Source organism: Nyctereutes procyonoides, unplaced genomic scaffold (genome assembly GCF_905146905.1).
Source record: "Nyctereutes procyonoides isolate TBG_1078 unplaced genomic scaffold, NYPRO_anot_genome, whole genome shotgun sequence".
NCBI classification, from domain to species: domain Eukaryota; kingdom Metazoa; phylum Chordata; class Mammalia; order Carnivora; family Canidae; genus Nyctereutes; species Nyctereutes procyonoides.
In genome coordinates this window covers 16,607,750-16,630,336 of record NW_026575142.1, presented here as the reverse complement: position 1 = coordinate 16,630,336, position 22,587 = coordinate 16,607,750, and the positions used below count along the sequence as shown (strand labels likewise).

Sequence of the window (22,587 nt, the reverse complement as noted above, 5' to 3'; positions counted from 1 at the left end):
CTTTTTCATCTTACTTATAAAAGTTATTCCTGTTAAGATTTTAGACATCTGCCTCAAATTGAATTATTTTCATTAATTTCTGAGATGATTATTCAGTAAAATGAATTAAAATATTCTTCATCAAAAAAGGTAGAATTTAAAAAAAAGGTAGAATTTTTTTGTTAGATATTTGTATTTACAGACATTTTTTAATTTTTTTTAATTTTTTAAAGATTTTATTTTTTTTATTTATTCATGAGAGACACAGAGCAAGAGAGAGAGAGGCAGAGACACAGGCAGTGGGAGAAGCAGGCTCCATGAAGGGAGCCCAATGTGGGACTCGATCCCGGGTTTCCAGGATCACACCCCAGGCTGCAGGCGGCGCTAAACCGCTGCGCCACTAGGGCTGCCATATATACATACATTTTTTGGATGCTTACATATACAAGATTTTTGTTTTAAATTCTACTTACATACTTTGTTTAATTCTAGCAAAAATCTTCATGAGTGAAAGCTTTCTTCTTACTTTCCAGACATAATTACTGAGTTTTTTTTTTTTATTTTTATTTATTTATGATAGTCACACACAGAGAGAGAGAGGCAGAGACACAGGCAGAGGGAGAAGCAGGCTCCATGCACCGGGAGCCTGACGCGGGATTCGATCCCGGGTCTCCAGGATCGCGCCCTGGGCCAAAGGCAGGCGCCAAACCGCTGCGCCACCCAGGGATCCCTAATTACTGAGTTTTAAAGGTTAAAAAACTAGTTCAGATGGTGAAGCTGAGTACTGTGGTAACAGTAATAAGTAATAGGTCAATAATTCATGATATAAAAAATTAAAGAAGCCTTACTGCAAATAATTTGTATTCTTTTCAGTTATATTTTTCAGTCATTTCATTTGCTTAGTGTAAAAATAGTGTATTATCAAAATAGAAAAGCAGTGTTTTAGTTGTTATAAGATTATTATGAACAATTTTTTAAAATCTCAACTTTATAAATTCTTAACTCTAGTGATAGAAAAAACTTCTCTAATTGACATTGCATTGGCAAGTCAACTTTCTAAACATTAGTGTCAGGACAGCATCTCATCTCCCATGTTTAATGTTAAAAAACATTAATATAGAACATGTTAATAAAACTTAGAAAATCATTCTTAGTCAATTTTTTCCTTAGCTTTTAAGTTATTCATTTGAAACTGTAAGATGTACTGCCACAGAATTTCAAGCCAAAATTTGAGTTTAGTTAGTAATGTTTTATTTATCAAGAGGAGGCATAGTTGGGAGTCTGAAATCTGTTCTAGAATTGCTTATACTAGCGGGGTGTGTGGCCAAGCCTTAGTTTCCTTTCTGTAAACTAGTGGATTAGAAAGGGTGAACCTCTATGGCCTCCCAGCCTTCAGTCACCTGCTGCAGCCTCCTGCTGCATTCCTCCTACCATCTGCCTACTACTGTTTGTCGAACACCAATTGATAAATACTGTACTACATAAATTACAGATGTTAACTTGTGTAATCCTCACAATAATTCTGGTCTATTATTCCATTTTTTAAAAAAGATTTTATTTATTCATGAGAGCCACAGAGAGAGGCAGAGACATAGAGGCAGAGGAAGAAGCAGTCTCCCTGTGGGGGAGCCTGGAACTCAGTTCCAGGATCCTGGGATCATACCCTGGGCCAAAGGCAGATGCTCAACCACTGAGCCACCCAGGTGCCCCTATTATTCCAGTTAAAGATGAGAAAACTGAGGCCAGAATCTGTTGTTCAAGGTCAAAAATCTAGGTACATACAGAATTTATTTATATAAAATAGATTTTTAAAAGGTTTTTGGAGGTTTACTTTCCTCACACAAAAGATGAACAGAAAAAGAAAAGCCTTCTTAGTAGTCAAAATAAACATTAGAAAGGCAGCTAACTGAAAGTGTTTATTCTCTAGTCAGAATAAATTAGCTCTTAGGTGACTAAGTCCTTTTTTAAGCCCACCCAGCCATTTGATCAGTTTCTATGAGGCCCATCTTACAGTGTCCTCTTTTGTACTCTTGACAGTCTCACCTGCAGCTGGCAAGGCCAGAACCTCATCCTTTTACCCCTTCCATCATTTGGTCAGTTGGCTTCCTTATAATGAGGAGAACATGATGGTTGCCAGGCGATTTTTTTCTTATGGTGTTTTAGGTGTCTTCCAGTTTTTGTTGTATCATATTGAATGAATGATTGTTATAGGCTAGTTCTGAAATCCTGCATAAGATGTATAAAACTTGCAATGTGTAATCTACATAAGGTCAGATTTCTCGGTTTCCTCAGAGAAGCCTCTTTTTTAGTTGCATCCCTTTTTGCTTTCTCACCCATATAAAACATATACTAACACATACATTTACTCAACTGCACAAAATACTCAGGCCAAGAACTTTAATTTTAGAGACATTTTAAGAACATTAATATTCTATAAATATTTATTGGGCTTGCAGTTACATGCCAGGTGCTATGCTAAACACATTTGCATGAATTATCCTATTTAGTACACTTATTTATCTGGTATTTTTGTCAGGAAAAGAATATTAGCAAATGAGAATGCAAAATATTCTTGTTAAATTATTTTATTAGATACTAGCATACAATAATGAATTTAGTGGACTACTTAACATGGTACCTTTAGAAATCCTTGAACCCAGTATTTCTAGATATTGCTTCTAATTCTGTGTGATCTTGGGAGGGAACGTTTTCGTTTGATTATAGTTTGTCCTTTCACCAAGATGTAGCTTTACTTATTTTTTGATCATGCTGTGTGTATATATATATATATATATATATATATATATGTATATACACACACACACACACACACATATGGTTATGTTATTTTCTTCTATAACAACATGTCTTTGGATACTTAAATATATTTATTGAAAAAAGTAATTATGAGGCATTTTTCTCCCTCTTTAAAGATTTTGATGGATCATCAAAATCTGTCAGAACACGTACTCTGCATGGTTTTATATCTGATCGAATTAGGACTTGAAAATTCGACTGAAGAGGAATCAGATGAAGAGGTAAGTAAGTTTCTTATATTTTTAAATATTAAAGTTACAAAGTGCCTTAACAAAGGTAGTGTGTCATCTGTAAACGTATTTATGGATTCATTATATGCGTAAGATATTCTTAACTACTGGAAAAGGCCTTTTTTGATCTTTAAATATGTATGTTTTAGAGGTTTCACTCTTATGATATTGAATTTGTGATTTGTAATTCATAATGTACAGATCTAAGAAAAATGGCTAATGCAGTTGGTGTTATGCTAAAAACATTGATTACTGATAAATAATTGTGTTAGGACTTATTATGTCTGGAAATCCTAGTAATTTTATCAGGGATTATTTTTGAGTATCAGATTCTCTCTGGAAAGGTTTTAAGTTAATGAAGTAATATTGTAATATGGGAGAATTTTTAAAGTACTTGAAAATACAAGTTGTTAATATGTTATAGGACTTTAGAAGTATCTTTTCCATAAAAGCAGTTGTTACTACAGATTGATTATACAAGTTCCCCTTTCTCCAAAAAGACAAAATACAGCACAGCACAGTAACAGCAAAAAACAAAGTAAAAAGACTAGGCAATATGTTGTCTAGGTTGAATCAACATATATTCTTTCATAGATATTAAAAGATCATTAATATTTCTGACTAGGTCAGACTTTTGGTTGATTTTTTCAGACTTCCTACAAATATAATGACTCATAATATAGTCAAGTTATAATTAATTGTATTATGTATTATGAGTTATTATGAATAGATGCTGAAAAATATTCTGTACTGTTAAGTATTTCTAGATTGAAAAATGTATTTTTTTTTTCAGGATAAATTTAGTTGACTTCCGTTGAACTTACCCATATTAGTATTGAGAAATTTATTCTTATATTCTATGTTTGAATTTGGGTTTATTAGCACTTTATAATTTGAAGATGAGACTATAAAGGATTCAGAAATAAGACAAATGGTGGGTGATTATTTAGGTTAGCTACAACTCCTTTGTACATTAGACCTGACTTGGCAAGGTTTCATATTCATTATTTTCATGTTTTAGGTATCAGTATGTGGACCAGAACGTTGTCATGACAGTTGGTTTCCTGGCAGTAACTTAGTGTCAAACATGCGACACTTTATAAACTATGTTAGGGTGAGAGTTCCAGAGACTGCTCCCGAAGTAAAGAGAGACTCACCTGCAAGTACCAGCTCTGACAGCTTGAGTTCTTTACAAGTAAGTGTAGAAGAGAGAAAGATGAAAAGGAAAGTCTCCATGTCATGTTGGAATATATTGTTTAGATCATCCTGTGATACTAAAAAGCAAAATGTGGTTGTACGTAACTTTAAATTGTCTTTTGTTTCCTCTGGTACATCTAAGCAACTTTTGCCTCACACATCTTTTTCCTTTAATCTGCCAGAGTTCACGAAGGCCAAAAGTTCTTCAAAGAGAGGTAGATGTATTTGATATTTGCATTAACTAGCAATATGGCTTTAACTGGAAATCGGAAAACACTTTGAAGTATTTGTGTGTATATGTGTGTGTTTAATATGGTTAAATTTTTTAAAAAGCTTAATGTGTGTGTTTAATCTAGTGATTTAGGCTTAATTTTTTAAAGAAAATTCATATTGAAGTAATACTTAGTATTTAATAGTGGGTTTTTCTTAGGATTTTGGATGAATTATAAGCAACACATTTGGGTCTGTTTGCATTTAGCATTGTTACTAACATCTTAAAAGTGAATGTTTCCTAAATCAAAATAAATTTAATTGCTGGTAGCATGTTCATTTATAGATTTTTTTTTTTTTTGCTTCCTATGGCAATTAACTTTGATAAAATAAGCCCACAAAATCTCAATATATTTATATTTGGATTTAGTTTGAAAACCAGCCTTTTCATTGCATGTAGCTTAATTAACTAATTTTTAAAAGGCAGAAATGAAAAATCTTGAAATGACATGCCAAGTAACTAAACTTAAACATGTCTAATCCCTACAATCTATTTTTGTGAGTAGAGAGCACTGAATCAGACCTTTCTCTTAGTAGAGTCCATTTATAGGATCTTTCTTTGCCTTTAACAACATATTTTTGCTGTGAACACCATAAAGAATTTTGATCAAATTGGAATTTTAATAAGAGGCAGCTTTTGCCTCTACTGGTGGTACAGAATACTTTGAAAATCAGTTTGGATGTTAAAAAGCAGCATATACTATAATTTACCTCATAAAAGCTCAACTGATATTGGAGCACCCATTCTATGCTTGCTTAAAAAAATTAAATCCATTAAACTGACTCGAATCTTAATTAAAAGATGATTTCTAAGAGCTCTGATGCAACTTGACTTTGACAAAAGGCTATTTAGAAGATAAATTATTGAGGGAAATATTTTAAAAATCTGTTCAAATAAATTATAGTGATATTCAAACATGAAAAAGATCAGTTTGATTTTTTATCTTTATATTTCATTTTAGTGAAACTAAAGCAAACTAAGCATTTGTTAGAAGTAATTTTCAAACTTTGAATTTCTTTAAAAATGAAATTAGCAGTTCAGATTCGTTAATTTAGGAAAAAAATTATAATTTACTAGAAAATGTAGCAGTCTTGTAAAAGTAGAGAGTATTCTTTTTTTAATAGAAGTATAGTTGGCACATGATGTTTTATTAGAAGAGTATAGTATTCTTGATGAATATTGAGTGAAACATCTTTTTTTCCTGTAAACTGGTGAGGAACTTAGTGTATGATTCCTCTTTAATATTGGTATTAATACTATTCAAGCTTTGTTTACTTTCTCTGGTAGATAGACCTAGGTGGGTGAGAAAAGAGGTGTTATCATGGATAACCACCTTTCTCCCCAGAGTTTTTTCCAGATTGAGACTAAATGTATTTTTTTTTTATATTTTAATTTTTATTTATTTATAATAGTCACAGAGAGAGAGAGAGAGAGAGAGGCGCAGAGTCACAGGCAGAGGGAGAATCAGGCTCCATGCACCGGGAGCCGGACGTGGGACTCGATCCCGGGTCTCCAGGATCGCGCCCTGGGCCAAAGGCAGGCGCCAAACCACTGCGCCACCCAGGGATCCCCGAGACTAAATGTATTTAAGAGAAGTGAAGGGACAGATTTACTTAAAGGGCAAATCTATTGAATAAATCTTCGGATGAACATTCCCTTTGGAAAATGTAGTATTAATATGTTTTTACACTTAATTCTGAATAACTTCTCTTGATTTTTCTTTCTCTTTTTTAATGGTAGAATTCTGGTACAGCTCAAGTTTTCAGCTTAGTAGCAGAGCGTAGAAAGAAGTTTCAAGAGATCATCAATCGCAGTAGCAGTGAAGCTAATCAGGTGGTTCGTCCCAAAACTTCAAGTAAATGGTCTGCTCCTGGTTCAGCTCCACAATTAACTACGGCCATTTTGGAAATTAAAGAAAGCATATTGTCTTTGCTAATTAAACTTCATCATAAACTCTCAGGAAAACAGAACTCCTACTATCCTCCTTGGCTTGATGACATAGAAATTTTAATCCAACCAGAAATTCCTAAATATAATCATGGAGATGGTATAACTGCAGTAGAAAGAATTTTATTAAAAGCCGCACTGCAAAGCAGAATGAACAAACGCATCATTGAAGAGATATGTAGAAAAGTGACCCCTCCTGTACCACCAAAAAAAATCACTGCAGCAGAGAAGAAAACACTGGACAAAGAAGAAAGGTAATTTTTATTTTTCATGTTTTAAACATGTATGGTACAGTTGAAGATTTGATATATCCCCTTTTTGGCCATCTGCGGCTAATCACCAGAGTGTTTAACAGCTATAATCGTAGCTGATTGGTTTGTAAGATAAAAGGAGCCAAATATAGTCAGTGCTTGGGCATGTATTATGCTGGAGTTAGTTGGGGGTGAGAAGACAAGAGTTAGTGACCCCAACATTAAATTACTACCCTAAACTTGTAGGCAGGCCCCTTTACAAAATTACTACTTTTGTTACTACTGTAGGTTATCTAATTCTGCTATTTTCAAAAACTATTGTCAGTTCAACTTTAAATGAGAATAGAAAATTAAAAAATATTTCTCAGAGTAAAAATTTGATTTAGTTTTTTTGATCTTTTCCAGTCATAGGTTTTAATGTGTGATTACTATTTATTAAACAAGTAATATTTTAAAGACATACTTATGGGGCATCCTGGGTGGCTCAGTGGTTAAGTGCTGCCTTTGGTCCAGGGCATGATCCTGGAGACCTGGGATCGAGTCCCACATCGGGCTCCCTGCATGGAGCCTCCTTCTCCCTCTGCCTGTCTCTCTCTCTCTCTCTCTCTCTCTCCCCCTCTGTTTCTCATGAATAAATAAATAAAATATTTAATCTGTCTCTAGTTTTTAGAACTTTAAGTTTCTTTTATTTTGTTGTTAAATCATAAAGTGCTTTTAAAAATTTTAAACTAAAAAAAATTTATTTAAGTGAACTCTTAACCCTCAATGTGGGACTCAAACTCATCACCTTGAGATCAAGAGTTGCATGCTCTACTGACGTAATCATCCAGATACCACTGTTAAATCATATTTGTGAATTAAAAAAAAAAATCTTCGTTTCTGTTTACCAAGATAGGGGAGGATGGGGAGAGGATACTGGAGGACCAAGATAAGAGAGGCTTAGGCTTAGCAATAAAGTTGATATGCCAAGTTTTGTACATTACTGAGTTTAAAGAGGACATTTGGCTGGAGATGGGTTTGAGACTTAGGGGAGAGTTCTGAGTTAGAGCTATAGATGTGGGTATACAGGTAGTTAAAGGCTTACATATGGAAGACTGTGTACAGTAAGAACTGAGAATACTTAATATAGAACTTTTATAGAATAAGAAAAACATTAAAGGAAATGATTGAGGAAGTCACCTATAAAGGTAACTGAAAAGTGATGGCTAGAGTGGAAGAGGAAGAACACTGTAGAAAGCAGTCAAGAGGGTTTAGAAAAGAAGAAATGTAGTGAGATTATGCTACACAAGTTCAGATAAGGTTGGCAGTTCTCTTTGATTCAGTAGTTAGAAGGCCAACTTTTGGTAACTAACTGTACCAGGAGCAATTTAAATCACATATATAGTTGTACTTCATTTATGATGTAATTAAATTTGTTATAGTATATAAAAAAGCCTTTAGTATATTAGGAATGTAGGAGAAGGGTGCCTGGGTGACTCAATTGGTTAAGTGTCTGCCTTCAGCTCACATCATAATTCCAGGGTCCTGGGATCGAGCCCTGCATCAGTGACTCCTTGCTCCTCAGAGAGTCTGCTTCTCCCTCACCTTTGCCTCTACCCAAACTTCTGCATTCTCTTCTCAAATAAATAAATAAATCTTAGGGAAAAAAAGAATGTAGGAGAGTTTTATTTCTTACGGTACTTCATAAATAGTTGTTATAAATAACTAACATATCATTTATGTGACAGTTCATTAATTTTGAATTAGTAATTTCCTAAGATTTAATAGATCTACTGATAAAATTAGAAGGCTGAAAACTGGGTAAAATTTTAATTTTTGTTAACCTCTTAAATTGGTGATATTTTCTTGGTTATGGAATAATGTCTTTTTTTAAAGAAGATAAACTTTTAGTGAGTCAAAGTTTATTTTATTTGGTTATTTTGGTTTGTTTTGTAATTATTACTCATACTAAATGTGATACTGGAGTAGTTCAGATGTTATTTTTATAGAGGCTCTAATGCTGTTGTAATAAATAATACTCTGAAAAAATTTAAAGGTCCCCCCCGCCCCCCTTTCGGTTTTGTTTCCTTTGAGTGGTGATAATGATATTGACAAGGCCTTGAAGCTAATTCTGTAGCAGAAAACTAAGGATTAAGATGAATTTATTTGAATTTCATTATGCTTCTCACAGTTTCTTTTCTCAATTTATTTTGGATTTTGGATTAAGTTTCATAAAAGAGGCCAAATAATTTATAAGCATTTATTGGTGATCCATTCCCAATTACCTCATCTCTGGAAAAAGTTGGCATTACTTTTATAACAGTAACTCCATAGAAAACAAGATACAAATAGGAAACCTTTAGATGGTTTAACAATACGAGACATGGGACGCCTGGGTGGCTCAGCGGTTGAGTGTCTGCCTTCAGCTCAGGTTGTGATCCCAGTCCCAGGATCGAGTCCCACATCAGGCTCCCTGCATGGAGCCTACTTCTCCCTCTGCCTGTGTCTCTGCCTCTCACTGTGTGTTTCTCATGGATAAATAAAATAAAATCTTAAAAACAAACAATGTGCAATGTCAGTGTCTCCACTTTTGGGATAATAATGGAAAATTCCTGAGTTGTACTGAGTCTGGCCATAACTTCCTTGTCTTTTCATTTTTATTCATGTTTATGCCCAATTTTAGAAAATAATTACCTAAATTAATAAAAAATTCACAAGGGAAAAATAATTGACATTCTTTTTCTGCAAATCATAGAAAGTTGGTATAGAATTTTTTTGTGGTTGTTAAGCAGCTTAAAAACAGCATTCATTTATTTACTCATATTTTCTGTATGTTGAAGTGTAGGTGGGGTGTGACTGGGTTCTCTACTCAGAGTCTCACAAGGCTGAAATCAAGGTGACAGCCATAATCATCTGGAGCTTACAGTCTTTCAAGCTCATGTGGTTGTGGGAGAGTAGACGTGCATTTTATTTATTTTATTTATTTTTTATTTTTATTCATGAGAGAGAATGAGAGAGGGAGGGAGGGAGAAACACAGGCAGAGGGAGAAGCAGGCTCCATGCAGGGAGCCCGATGTGGGACTTGATCCCGGGTCTCCAGGATCTCGCCCTGGGCTGCAGGCAGCACTAAACCGCTGTGCCACCCGGGCTGCCCTAGACGTACATTTTAATCCTGGTACCAAGCAGTTACATTTGAAGTTTCCTAATGTTTGGTATATGGATTTTTTATGTGAAGTGCTCTTTTATGAATATACTCTAAATGCACATGTAGGGATCCCTGGGTGGCTCAGCGGTTTAGCGCCTGCCTTTGGCCCAGGGCTGATCCTGGAGATCCAGGATCAAGTCCCACATTGGGCTTCCTGCATGGAGCCCTGCTTTGCCTCTGCCTGTGTCTCTGCCTCTCTCTCTTTCTGTCTCTCATGAATAAGTAAATAAAATCTTTAAAAAATAAAAATAAATGCACATGTAAAGGTGATTTATGGAGTGGCATAACTCAATGTTTTAATTAAAGAAACTTAATAAAACTAAATCTACAGAGTAGTGATGTAGGGGATCAAACATGTATTTTGTCAGTGCTGTTGTTTCTTGTAGCATTTTTGGAGGCCCACAGAATGCTTCAGCATCTATGGCACATTTTTGTTTTCGTTTCTTTTATGGTGGCAAATTTTTGTCCTTTGAAGATGGATTTAATTTTTTTAAAATTTAAATTCAATTAGCCAACATATATTACATCATTAGTTTCAGATATGGAGTTCAGCAGTTCATCAGTTGCATTTAAAATGCGGTCCTCGGGATCCCTGGGTGGCGCAGCGGTTTGGTGCCTGTCTTTGGCCCGGGGCGCGATCCTGGAGACCCGGGATCGAATCCCACATCGGGCTCCCGGTGTATGGAGCCTGCTTCTCCCTCTGCCTGTGTCTCTGCCTCTCTCTCTCTGTGACTATCATAAGTAAATAAAAAAAAATTAAAATGCGGTCCTCGTCACATCACATGCCCTCCTTAATGCCCAACACCCAGTTACCCCACACCCCTCTTTCCCTCCAACAACTTTCAGTTTCCTATAGTTACTAGTCTCTCATGGTTTGTCTCTCTCTCTTCTTTCTTCCTTTTCAGTTTCCCCTCCCTTCCCTTATGAGCCTCTGCACTATTTTTTATATTCCACATGTGAGTGAAACCATATGATAATTGTCCTTCTCTGATTGGCTTATTTTGTTCAGCGTAATACCCTCCAGTTCCATCCACATTGAGGTAAATGTGAAGATTTCATCCTTTGTGACAGCTGAGTAATATTCCATTATGTTATATACCACATCTTCTTTATCCATTCCTCTCTTCTCTGTTGATGGATACCTGGGCTCTTTCCATAGTTTGGCTGTTGTGGACATTGCTGCTATAAACATTGGGGTGCAGGTGCCCCTTCAGATCACTACATTTGTATCTTTGGGGTAAATACTAGTGAAATTGCTGGGTTGTAGGGTAGCTTTATTTTCAACTTTTTGATGAACCTCCATACTATTTTTCAGAGTGGCTGTACCAGCTTCCCTTCCTACCAACAGTTGAAGAGGGTTACCCTTTCTCCACATCCTTGCCACACATTTGTTGTTTCCTGACATGTTAATTTTAGCCATTCTGACAAATGTGAGGTGGTATCTCATTGTGGTTTTGTATTTCCCTGATGCCAATTGATGTTGAGCATCTTTTTATGTGTCTGTTGGACATTTGTATGGCTTCTTTGGAAAAATATCTGTTCATGTCTTCTGCCATTTCTTGACTGGATTATTTGTTTTTTTGGGTGTTGAGTTTGTTAAGTTTTTTATAGATCTTGGATAAAGGATGGATTTAATTCTTAAAACCTTTTTCTTTTGAAGAAATCTCAAAGTTACTGAAATATTTCAAGGATAATACAAAGAATTTCCTAGACCATTTCAGAATAAGTTGCTTTACCTTGGAATACTTTAGTATTCTGTAGATAAAAGGACTTTTTAAAAATATATATAATCACAAGCCAGCTTTCAAAATAAGATAATTAACATTTATTTGAGTATGATAAGATTCTTGGATCCCAAATTTTGACAGTTGCCCAGTAATGTTTCTTCTAGCAAAAGAAATCCAGTACAGAATCACTCATTGAATTTGGTTGTTTGTCTCTGGTCTCCTTCAATTGGAATTAGTTTCTTCAGTCTTTCATTTTCTTAACCTTGTCACTTTTTTGAAGAACACAAGGCAGTAACATTGTAGAATGTCCCTCCATTTGGGCTTGTCTACGTCCTCTTATGTTTAGATTCAGGTTAAGAATTGTCAGGAATATCAAGGAAGTGATGCTATTTTCTTTTGATTACAGCCCCATCAGGTGTCACATGATATCAGTTTGTTTCATTTGGGGATTAATATTGATTACTTGGTTAAGGGGTATCTGCCAGACATCTTGACTGTCAAGTATCCCTTTTTTCTCCTTTGTAATTAATATGTAATTTGTGGAGAGGTACTTTGAGATGCTGTAATATCTGTTCTCACCAACTTTCATTTATTTCTGTCAGTTTGGATTTATGGATTCCTATTTCATTTTATGGGTTGCAATCTCATATGCTTGCTATTCATTTTGAAGCTCAAATTACTCTGGATTTGGCCTGTGTGACTGCCTTCCAGCTGTGTTCTTTTGATGTATCCCCAGAATTCTTTGAGTTTTCTTTTTTTCCTGGGGCAAGAAGATAGCCCAGCTTCATCTTGAATTTGGAACTAGGCATTCTCTAAGGAGTTTTGGTTACTTTCTATCTAGAAACCACAATCCGTGTGTTCATTTTAAGGGATATAACTATTTTATATCCCTTAAATTTTGAGGGATATAACTATTTTTCAGTCGATCTTGGTAGACAGAACTAGGAAAAGATGTGTGTTTTTGTGTGTGGTGAGGGAGCGGTGGTGGAGCGGAGTGGTATTAAGTTCACTGTGAGTTCACTCTGATAATTCCAATTCCAGTCCAACACCGGAGGAATCATTCTTACTTTATCTTTTTCCATACTTCTTACCCTGCTCCCACAGTGAGAAACCTGGCAACCATAATTCTCAGAAGATACTACTTTTTAAATCTGTACCCTTGTATGCTAATCAATTTTTTTAACCTTTTCCACAAGAATGCTCTCTTACATTAGACTGTTGGATCATGGCACCAGGCGCTAGGTCATTGTCTCCACTCCACCCTCCTCTGCCCCACCAACCCCTGACCCCAGGCCTTTCAGGAAAGGAACAGCGGTCAGAAGTAGATTTAATTTTTTTTGAAATGGCCATTGTCCTTTGAGAGTTAAGTTTGATGAATAAGGTGAATGATCAACCTGGATAAAAACACTGGCTCAAAAACAATGTAAAAATAAGAGTTGTAGTTATAAAATAATAAAGTAAGTTTTCTTAAGTAGACCAGATCCTAAATTATGTTTAAAGTAAATATTAGAAAAGCATTATTACATTTTTTTGAACATTATTGGCAAAAATATGTAATTTCTCATGGTAAGGTAGACCACAGTACTTTATACCTGTTAATGATTATCTCCACTAATTGGATAGGAACGGTTATGTGAATAATCTAAAAATTATTATTAGCATTCTTCTAATACTGTATTTTATATCCTTGAATCATTTCAGGTTAATTAAGGAATTTTTTTAGGTTTCCAATAGAAATAACTTCTTAGAATTTCAGTTTAATACTATCTTTGACTATTATAGTATATCAATATAATAAATAGTCACTAAAAGACTGCTATAATGTGCTCTATCCATTATGGTTCTTCAGATTTTTTTTTATTTTTTAATTAAAAAAAGTTTTTATTTAAATTCCAGTTAATGTCCAGTATGATAATAATTTCAGGTTTCCATGATTTTTTTAATGTCCTTTGTATCACAGGCTATGATAAATCCCTTTTTGAGTTTTATTTAAGTAAAAAGTTTGTTTCTTTTGTTGAACTAATAATATATAACTTATATTTTTAACATTTTTTCTTCCTCCCTTCTTGTTTTAAATTACTATTTTAACCCTTCTTTATGGGGGGTAAAATTTTTATGCTTACTAGTATCGTTAGCATCCCCAAATCTAGGGAAGCCTTTTTTCTTTATTAGTTTACTTTTATTTTCTTATTCTTATGTTTTAGTCCTGTTGTATTGAGTTTTGTGCGTGTGGTTTGGTTTTTTTTATTTTGTTTTGTCTTACAACCAGCCTTAAATTAAAATACACTTGGGAAGTAGATAAAAGGCAAATAATAAGTAATTCATAATTGATGAGTTAACTGAAGAGAATGTTTATGCTTAGGTTTGAAATACAATTTTATTCTTTATGTTGTTTTTGAGACTCATATTTTTGTACTTGAAACAAACTTGGAATATTTTTTAGTAGAAACTAGGAAATTTACTGGCTCCTGCTTGTTCTCTTTTAGGAAAGACCCTATTCTTAATGTAACAGTAAATCTGACTATTCTTATCTTTTAGATTCTGTTTATATCCACACATCCTAGCTTCTTCTAGCAACTAGTTTGCTGTTATTTGTGCTTGGGGTTAAATTGTGAGTTCCTTGCTAAAAAAGATTTTTCTTACTCTTGCTACCAACTGACATATAATTAGGAAATTTTGTTGTTGGAAATTCAAATCTTCTATCTACTGTAATTATTTCACATTTTAAAGTAAATATTGGCTTTTTCTTACCTCTTTAAGCCAATGATCTTCAGACCATTTTAAAACAGTGGAGGAGTGCCTGGGTGATTTAGTAAGTTAAGTGTCTGACTCTTGATTTTGGCTCAGCTCATGATCTCATGGGTTGTGGGATTGAGCCCCACATCCCGCTGCTGAGTGGGAGTCTGCTTGAAGATTCTCTCAGGTTGTCCTCTTCTGTATGCCAGGGACTTTTCATACAGTATATACACTCTTGAAATATAGTAAATCCTAAAGACATCTGATACTTACCACTTTATTTCTGTTTAGGCGACAAAAGGCTAGAGAGAGGCAGCAGAAATTGCTTGCAGAGTTTGCTTCACGACAGAAAAGCTTCATGGAAACTGCAATGGATGTTGGTAAGTTAAAATTTACTAGTTTAGAACTCTTATAATGACACATTACTACAGGAATTATCTAGTTCAATTTTTACCAGTTTTTAACATTACAGACAGATGATTTCTCGTCTTTATTTAAAACAGTAGAGTGATGGAGGAGGATCAGACTGTTATTATAGGCAGTTTATTTGGTTATTGCATAGTTGTAATTATTAGAAAGTTCTTTCGGATGGTAGCAATATGATATATCCTCTGCTATTTTCCTCTATTAGATTGTCCTTTAGATTTGTGAGGTTCACCAATATGATTTACTTCTTCTGATTTTTTTCCTGTTAAATTATCCTGAGATTTTTAAAATAGCTTTCAAATACTTTTAGTGCCTCCTCTTTCTGCTACCCCTTCAATATTTCTTAAAACTGGTTCCATTTACTTCCATTAGGATTAGCGTTAGCATTTGTGCAGTGAGAGGGGATGCCATTTTCCTGTATGATAGTAGATTGTTATGAGTAATTTATTTTACAAACTTTTCCTGACTACCTCTTGCATTCCAGTGATTGTTTTCTTTTTTCTTTTCTTTTTTTTTTTTACTTTTAGACAAATGCTGAAATAAAGTTGTGTATGTAATGCATATACACATATGTGCATTGAAACATGCATACATTCTTTCACAACTTAATCTCAGAAATGACATAGTATTTCTGTACAAAATACATTCTCATGCACTTCTGTGCACATAAGCACACATAATCAACATCCAGAACATCTAGGTGTGGGAAGGGGGTTAGTCCAGATTATAGTAAAATGCCTTCTGAACATCAACAGGTGAGTTTATGTTCATGACATAACTTTGATGTGTAAAGAATCTGTTAATCAGATTTAGTATCAGTTGATGTTCTCAAATGAAAGATGAGGATTTAATTCATTGATACTTTTCCTTTTTCCCCTCTTCTTTTCCTTCTTCTTAGAAATTCATAATTAATATTTTTTTCTTTACATATCAAATATAATTATAGTGTATATTAATTGTTCTCCCTATAGCCAGTTTCTTCTTACCTCTTCATATAAAGTGAATTAGTAAACACCCCTGTTTTTCTTTTCCTCATCTCTACCTTCTGCCTTTTATCAGTTATTTACTTTTAAATTGTTAGGATTGGTATCATTTTCTTTTGCAGTCATAGTCAAGTGTTCCATCCAAAGGTTGACTTTAAATGTTGAGAAATAATGACTTAAAAAATTTATTTTTTGAAAAAATTTTTAAAGATTTTACTTATGTGAGAGAGAGAGCACACATGTGTGAGCAGGAGCTGGAAGAGGAGCAGACTACACTGAGCAGGGAGCCTGACTTGGGGCTCCATCCCAGGACCCCAGGATCGTGACCTGAACCGAAGGCAGACACAACCGACTGAGCCACCAGGTGCCCTGAGAAATAATTGACTTTGAACGCTGTTGACTACAGAGCTAAATGGTGTGCTAGGATTCATTTCCTTTTTTTTTTGTCTAGTGGCCTGACTCCTAGATTACATTAAGGATATTGTAATGTAAAGCTTATAGCCCCATTTCTTAGAGTTTCTCAATTACTAAAACCATACCACTAAACATTTCTACTTGGGCCATCACTTTGTTATACTGTTTTTTGTTTTTCCTGAAGTTTTCAACTGTATTTTTTTTTTTATTTAACTCATGTACGCTTAAGATATCTCTGTTATTCTGCCTCCTTGTTCATACCATCCTCGACGTGTTAATTCTGTTCAAGCCTGGTCGGTCCATGGTCCAGTTGCTCTGGAGGCATGCTATATAGCCATTACCTTTAGATTTTCCTCTTGCAGAGTTTCCTCTTGCAGGGGTTTCCTGCATTTATAGCATCTCTCTTTTTTGGGTCTTGTTTTATTGGCATTCAGCTTCCAGTGTATTCCTCATAATGTCTATGGATAGGATTCTAGTTTGCTCTCATGCTTGATTTTTCATTTGGATGAGTGTATAATTCTAGGTTGATACACTCTCACAAATGTAAAAGCAATACTTCCTTGTTTTTTAGTATTCATTTGATGAGAAATCTGTTGGTAGTTTGATTCTTCTTCCTTTGTAGTTGAACTTCCCCCACCCCCAACACTTTTATAATTGATCCTTAGACATCTGAATTTTTTTTTTAAGATTTTAATGGTTTTTAATTTTATTTTAAGTAGACTTCATGCCTAATGTGGAGTTTGATCTCACAGCCCTGAGATCAAGAGTTACATACTCTACTGACTGAGCCAGTCAGGCATCCCAAGAGACCAGAAATTTTATGATTTGTATGTAGGCAGATCTTTTTTCATTTTTCTTAGAACTTAATGGGCCTTTTCAGTCTGAAGATTCATGTCTCTGAAGCTCTGAGAAAAAAAAATCATTTTCTTTATTTATTTCTTTTTTATAACTAGTCATCCTCCAATATGACCTTCAAATGATCCATGCCTTCTGGTATTTATGTCCTGTGTAGTCTTCTCTCACATTGCCCCAGAATTGATGTGCATGACCACTGGAATATGGCAGAAGTAATACCATGTCATTTCTGAAATTAGGTTATAAAAGATATTTCAGCTTCTGTCTTAATTGTTTTTTCTCTCTCTTGAATTACTCATTCTGGAAGGAAGCCAGCTGCCATGTTGTGACCAGCCCTATGGAGAGGCCTATCTGGAAAGAGACTGAGGCCTCTGGTCAACAATCATATTAGTGAGCTTAGATGTGAAACTTCCACCTCTACTTAAGCTTCCGATAGATTGTTAGCTTGACAACAGTCTCATTAAAAATCCAGAATCAGAATCCTTTGGCTAAAATGCTGCTAGGTCCCTGACCCTCAATAACTATGTAAGATTACAAATGTTGGCGTAAGCTGCTGGTTTTGGGGGACTCTTACTAGTTCTTAGGTAAGAACAGGACACTGAAGAGGGGACATCTAAAGCATGCAAAGTAAAAAGAACATATCATATACAAGATAAAAAATATAAAAGATTAAAATATCAATCCAGGAGTTTCAGCATTCAACTAAGAAGAATCCCATAAAAAAAAAGAATAAAAAATATATAAGGAGAAAAGTATTGTAATAGTTTTCTATTGCTGTTTAATAGAAGTTACCTTTTAGGTTTCTGCCCCATTTCTTCTCAGTAACTGTTAATACATATTAGATATGTTTATTTGCATCAATCCTTATAAAAATGTATCTGACCTTGACATCTTTCTTTTTTTGTTTCTCTCATGTATTTTTACCTATTTATTTAGATATGCCTCCATCTTTTAAATGTTACATATCACTTCCATTTTTCTGGTCTTCCCAATTCCCTCTACTTATTTCTTTGTCACTATGGACAACATCATGATTTTCATAGACTCTAAGAGTCTTTATCTTAATAATATGATATTATTCTTGTTGATAATGATATTAATACCAGAGGATTGCTGTTATTTTCTATAGTAGTTTTGCTTTATTAACATATATAGTCATGTGTAAATGATTTCCCTACATAAATATATATTGATTATTATTATTGCTAAGACATCACTAGAATTCAAAATACAGGAGAAATAGTTTGTTCCTCTTATATCTCTTAGTAAATATTGCCATTTCCCCCTCAGGAGCTGTCATGTTATTATCAATTTCCCTCCTCAAGTGCCTCAAAAAAAAAAAATTAAAACAATCTCCTTATTTCCTTTCCTTCTTTGTTTTTGTTTCAGTTTTTTAAATGTGAATGGTAAAAAACAATTTGAGGTGTATTTAACCATATAAATTAAAATCTTTTCATTATAGGGGCACCTGGGTGGCTCAAACAGTTAAGCATCTATCTTCGGCTCGGGTCATGATCTCAGGGTCCTGAGATTGAGCCCCACATCGGGCTCTGCTCAGTGGGGAGCCTGCATCTCCTTCTGCCTCTGCCACTTCCCCTGCTGATGTGCACATGCATGTGCACTCCTTCTTACTCTTTATTTATAAATAAAATCTTTAAAAAATAAAATATATCAACTGCATTTTTTTTCTGAGTGAACATTACTTCAGCAAGGTTAATTTTTTCCAGAGTTTTATTACTACATAACCTTATTGGTATTAAAGTTGTGCTTTAATTATTTGAACTTAATTTTTTTCCTTATATTTTCAATGAAGAAAGATTTTTCTCCTGAGTAATTAAGAACTGTAACTTTTTTTCTCCTCAGATTCTCCTGAGAATGATATTCCTATGGAGATCACAACAGCAGAACCACAAGTTTCTGAGGCAGTATATGATTGTGTTATTTGTGGACAGAGTGGCCCTTCCTCTGAAGACCGACCTACAGGATTGGTTGTACTATTACAAGCATCTTCAGGTAAAATCAAAGTAATTTTTCAGTGGAATTATTTTAGAGCCAAAGTATACACTTAATAAATATCTGTATTAATTGAAAGTTATATATCTTTGGATATAACTATAGATTTATATACAACAAGGATCAGTTTAGATCTGTATAGCAAAGTTTTTTAATCTGGTTTTATCTGATTTTCCTGGACACGAGTGTTAGAAGAAGTTTTTAACAGAGAAGTCTCTCTGTATGTTACACAGTCTTTTTCCTTAAAGTGTGATGGTATAATATCAATGCTAGATGGCCAAAAACAAGTTCACTTTTCTTGACAAATTTTTTTTAAATTTTTATTTATTTATGATAGTCACACACACACAGAGAGAGAGAGAGAGAGAGAGAGAGAGAGAGGCAGAGACACAGGAAGAGGGAGAAGCAGGCTTCATGCACCGGAAGCCCGACGTGGGATTCGATCCCGGGTCTCCAGGATCGTGCCCTGGGCCAAAGGCAGGCGCTAAACTGCTGCGCCACCCAGGGATCCCTTTTCTTAACAATTTAATTGTTTTAAAATTGGGAAGCCTTTTAAGCCCCAAATTATTGTCAGTTTAAATATTTTAGCTACATAAGTCACATTCAGGTAGCTTTGCCTTTATTTTTTGAGCTACTAGAAGCAGTAATTCTTGAAACAGCCTGCCAAATGATTTGCCAATGTATAATTTAACAATTTTTAAAAAAAGATTTTATTATTATTTTTTTAAGATTTTATTTAGTCATGAAAGACAGAGAGAGAGAGAGAGGGAGAGAGAGAGAGAGAGAGAGAGAGAGAGAGAAAGGCACAGACAGAGGGAGAAGCAGGCTCCACACAGAGAGCCCAACATGGGACTCGATTCCGGGTCTCCAGGATCTTGCCCTGGCCGAAGGTGACACTAAACCGCTGAGCCACTGGGGTTGCCCTATTATTTCTTTTTGAGAGAGAGTGCACGTGCACAAGCAGGGGAAGGGACAGAGAGAGGGAGAGAATCTCAAGCGGACTCTACACTGAGCATGGAGCTTGACATTGGGCTTGATCTCATGACCCTGAGATCATGACCTACACCAAAATCAGGAATCAGACACTTAACTGAGTTACCCGGGCACCCCTAAGAACGTTTTTGAAAAAATTTTGAAGGATTTGTCTGAGTGCTCTCCATCCTTTCCCATACTAAAATATTTTAAGGTGTGATAACTTTTATATGCTCTAGTCCCAATGAATTCAATCCATTTTAAACAGAGGAATTTGTGTGAAGCAAAGAGAAAATTAAGTTCTTACACATTTCTCCTGAGCATTTTTTTCTAGGGTGTTTATTCTCTGAATTAGTGTAGTAAAGTGGAAAGAGATATGAGACCCCCTCCGAGTTCAAATACAGGTATTGCTTGACATAATCTGGCCAAGTTTGTTGCTTTCTTATGACTATAGAGATAATAGACTTCAGAGGATTGTTATGTTGGTTAAATACTGTAATATAGGTGAAAGGGTCTAATATGGTGCCTTGTAAAGTAATATCTCCTTTTGTTTCTTTTCTTGCTTAAAAATAAATTTCATTTGGGAAACCCCAGTTGAATAGGACATTAGTGGTAGAGCTGTCAAAACCAGAAATGCCTACTATAAAGGAAATATGTGTGGCTCCTGAGTGGCTCAATTGGTTGTGTCCAACTCTTGACTTTGGCTCAGGTCATGATCTCAGTCAGGGTCTTGAGATCAAGCCCTGTGCTCAGCGGGGAGTCTGGTTCCCTCTCCCTCTATTCCCCACTACCCTCCACCCCGCTCCCCCGCCGCAACTCCAGCTCATGCATATGTGAGCTCTCTCTAATAAATAAATAAATCTTTTTTAAAAAAATAAGAAGGAAATATGTGGGAGTATTGACTGATTTTGTAGCTATATTTCTCTTTTCTACTACTGTGACAAAACTAGCTTATTAAATTATTGCCACTTTTTATAATTTCACCAAATACTTTATAATCATGAATGTAATGTTTTGTTTATTCCTTCATTCCACAAAAATGTATGTATGTATGTATTTATTTATTTCATTCTACAAATATTTATTGGGAACTTAGGTGCCAGATACTGTTATAGTAAGAAAGAAAACAAAACAAAATCTCTGTCCGAATGAAGGCAGGGTCTTTGTTTTTGTTGTTTTAATCCTTATTTGTTTGTATTTTTAAAGTTGCTTTGACCAAGTTGTCACTTCATTTAATCCCCTTTTACAATTTTGTACACTAGCTAAACTTATTAATATTAGATAATTCCACTGTATGTAACTCTTTTATCTTTTAGAGATAGAAGAAATGAATAAGAAACTAACATTAAAAGTGTTAAATCTAAAGGATGATTTTAATTGGGAACTGTAGTAGGTGAAATCTCTGGCTGTTTCCTTCCTTTCTTCCTGAGCCTCACATACCTACTTACATCTTGCATTTTACCCCTCTTTCTTTTTCTTGACTTCTGACATCTTTATTTTGATCTGTCTCTTCTCTTTTTCTTTTATCTTTTTATGTTTGAATATGGAACATTTTAATTTATTTTTTGTTTCAAGTTTTTATTTAAATTCCAGTTAGTTGATATACGGTGTAAAGTTAGTTTCAGGAATAGAATTTAAGGATTCATCACTTACATATAACACTCAGTGCTCAGCAAAACAAGTGCCCTCCTTAATCCCTATCATGCATTTAGTTCATTCTTCACCTACCTCCCCTCCATTCAACTCTTAGTTTGTTCTCTATAGTTAAGAGTCTCTTATGGTTTGCCTCTCTCATTTTTCCCCTTCCCCTATGTTCATCTGTTTTATCTCTTAAGTTCCACATATAAATGAAATTATATGGTATTTGTCTTTCTCTGACTGACAGGTGTACTTATACAGCTCATTCCACATTGTTGCAAATGGCAAGATTTCATTCTTTTTGATGACTAATATTCTATTGTGTGTTTTATATATACACATATGTATAATATGTATATTACATATATCTTATAAATATGTATATCATATATATATATCTCACATCTTTTTTATCCATTCATCAGACATTTGGGCTCTTTTCATAATTTGGCTGTTGTTGCTAATGCTGGTATAAATGTGTCCCTTTGAATCAGTATTTTTTGTATCCTTTGAGTAAATACTTAGTAGTGTAATTCCTGGGTCGAAAGATAGTTCTATTTTTAACTTTTTTAGGAACCTCCATACTGTTTTCTAGAGTGGCCCCACCAGTTTGCATTCCCACCAATACTGTAAGAAACTTCCTCTTTCTCTGCATCCTCACCAACACCCATTGTTTCCTGTGGTGTTCATTTCAGCCATTCTTACAGGTGTGAGGTGATATTGCATTGTAGTTTTGATTTGCATTTCCCTGATGATGAGTGATATTGAGCATCTTTTCATGTGTCTGTTGGCCATTTGTGTATACATCTTCTTTGGGAAAGTGTTGAGTCATGTCTTCTCATTTCTTAACCAGATTATTTGTTTTTGGGGTGTTGATTTTGATAAGTTCTTTATAGAATTTGGATACTAGCCCTTTATCAAATGTCATTTGCAAATAACTTCTCCCA

At 34.7% G+C, this 22,587-nt stretch overlaps 1 protein-coding gene across 1 annotated transcript in view; it reads left to right on the top strand.

The window, feature by feature from the left end:
• UBR3 (ubiquitin protein ligase E3 component n-recognin 3) overlaps window positions 1-22,587 on the top strand; it is a 234,038-nt gene that overhangs the window by 106,197 nt on the left and 105,254 nt on the right. The window contains exons 21-25 of the mRNA XM_055308033.1: window positions 2,913-3,017; window positions 4,048-4,221; window positions 6,235-6,695; window positions 14,631-14,719; window positions 18,881-19,030. Coding sequence (XP_055164008.1) covers window positions 2,913-3,017; window positions 4,048-4,221; window positions 6,235-6,695; window positions 14,631-14,719; window positions 18,881-19,030 — 979 coding nt within the window. The remainder of the gene's footprint in view (window positions 1-2,912; window positions 3,018-4,047; window positions 4,222-6,234; window positions 6,696-14,630; window positions 14,720-18,880; window positions 19,031-22,587) is intronic.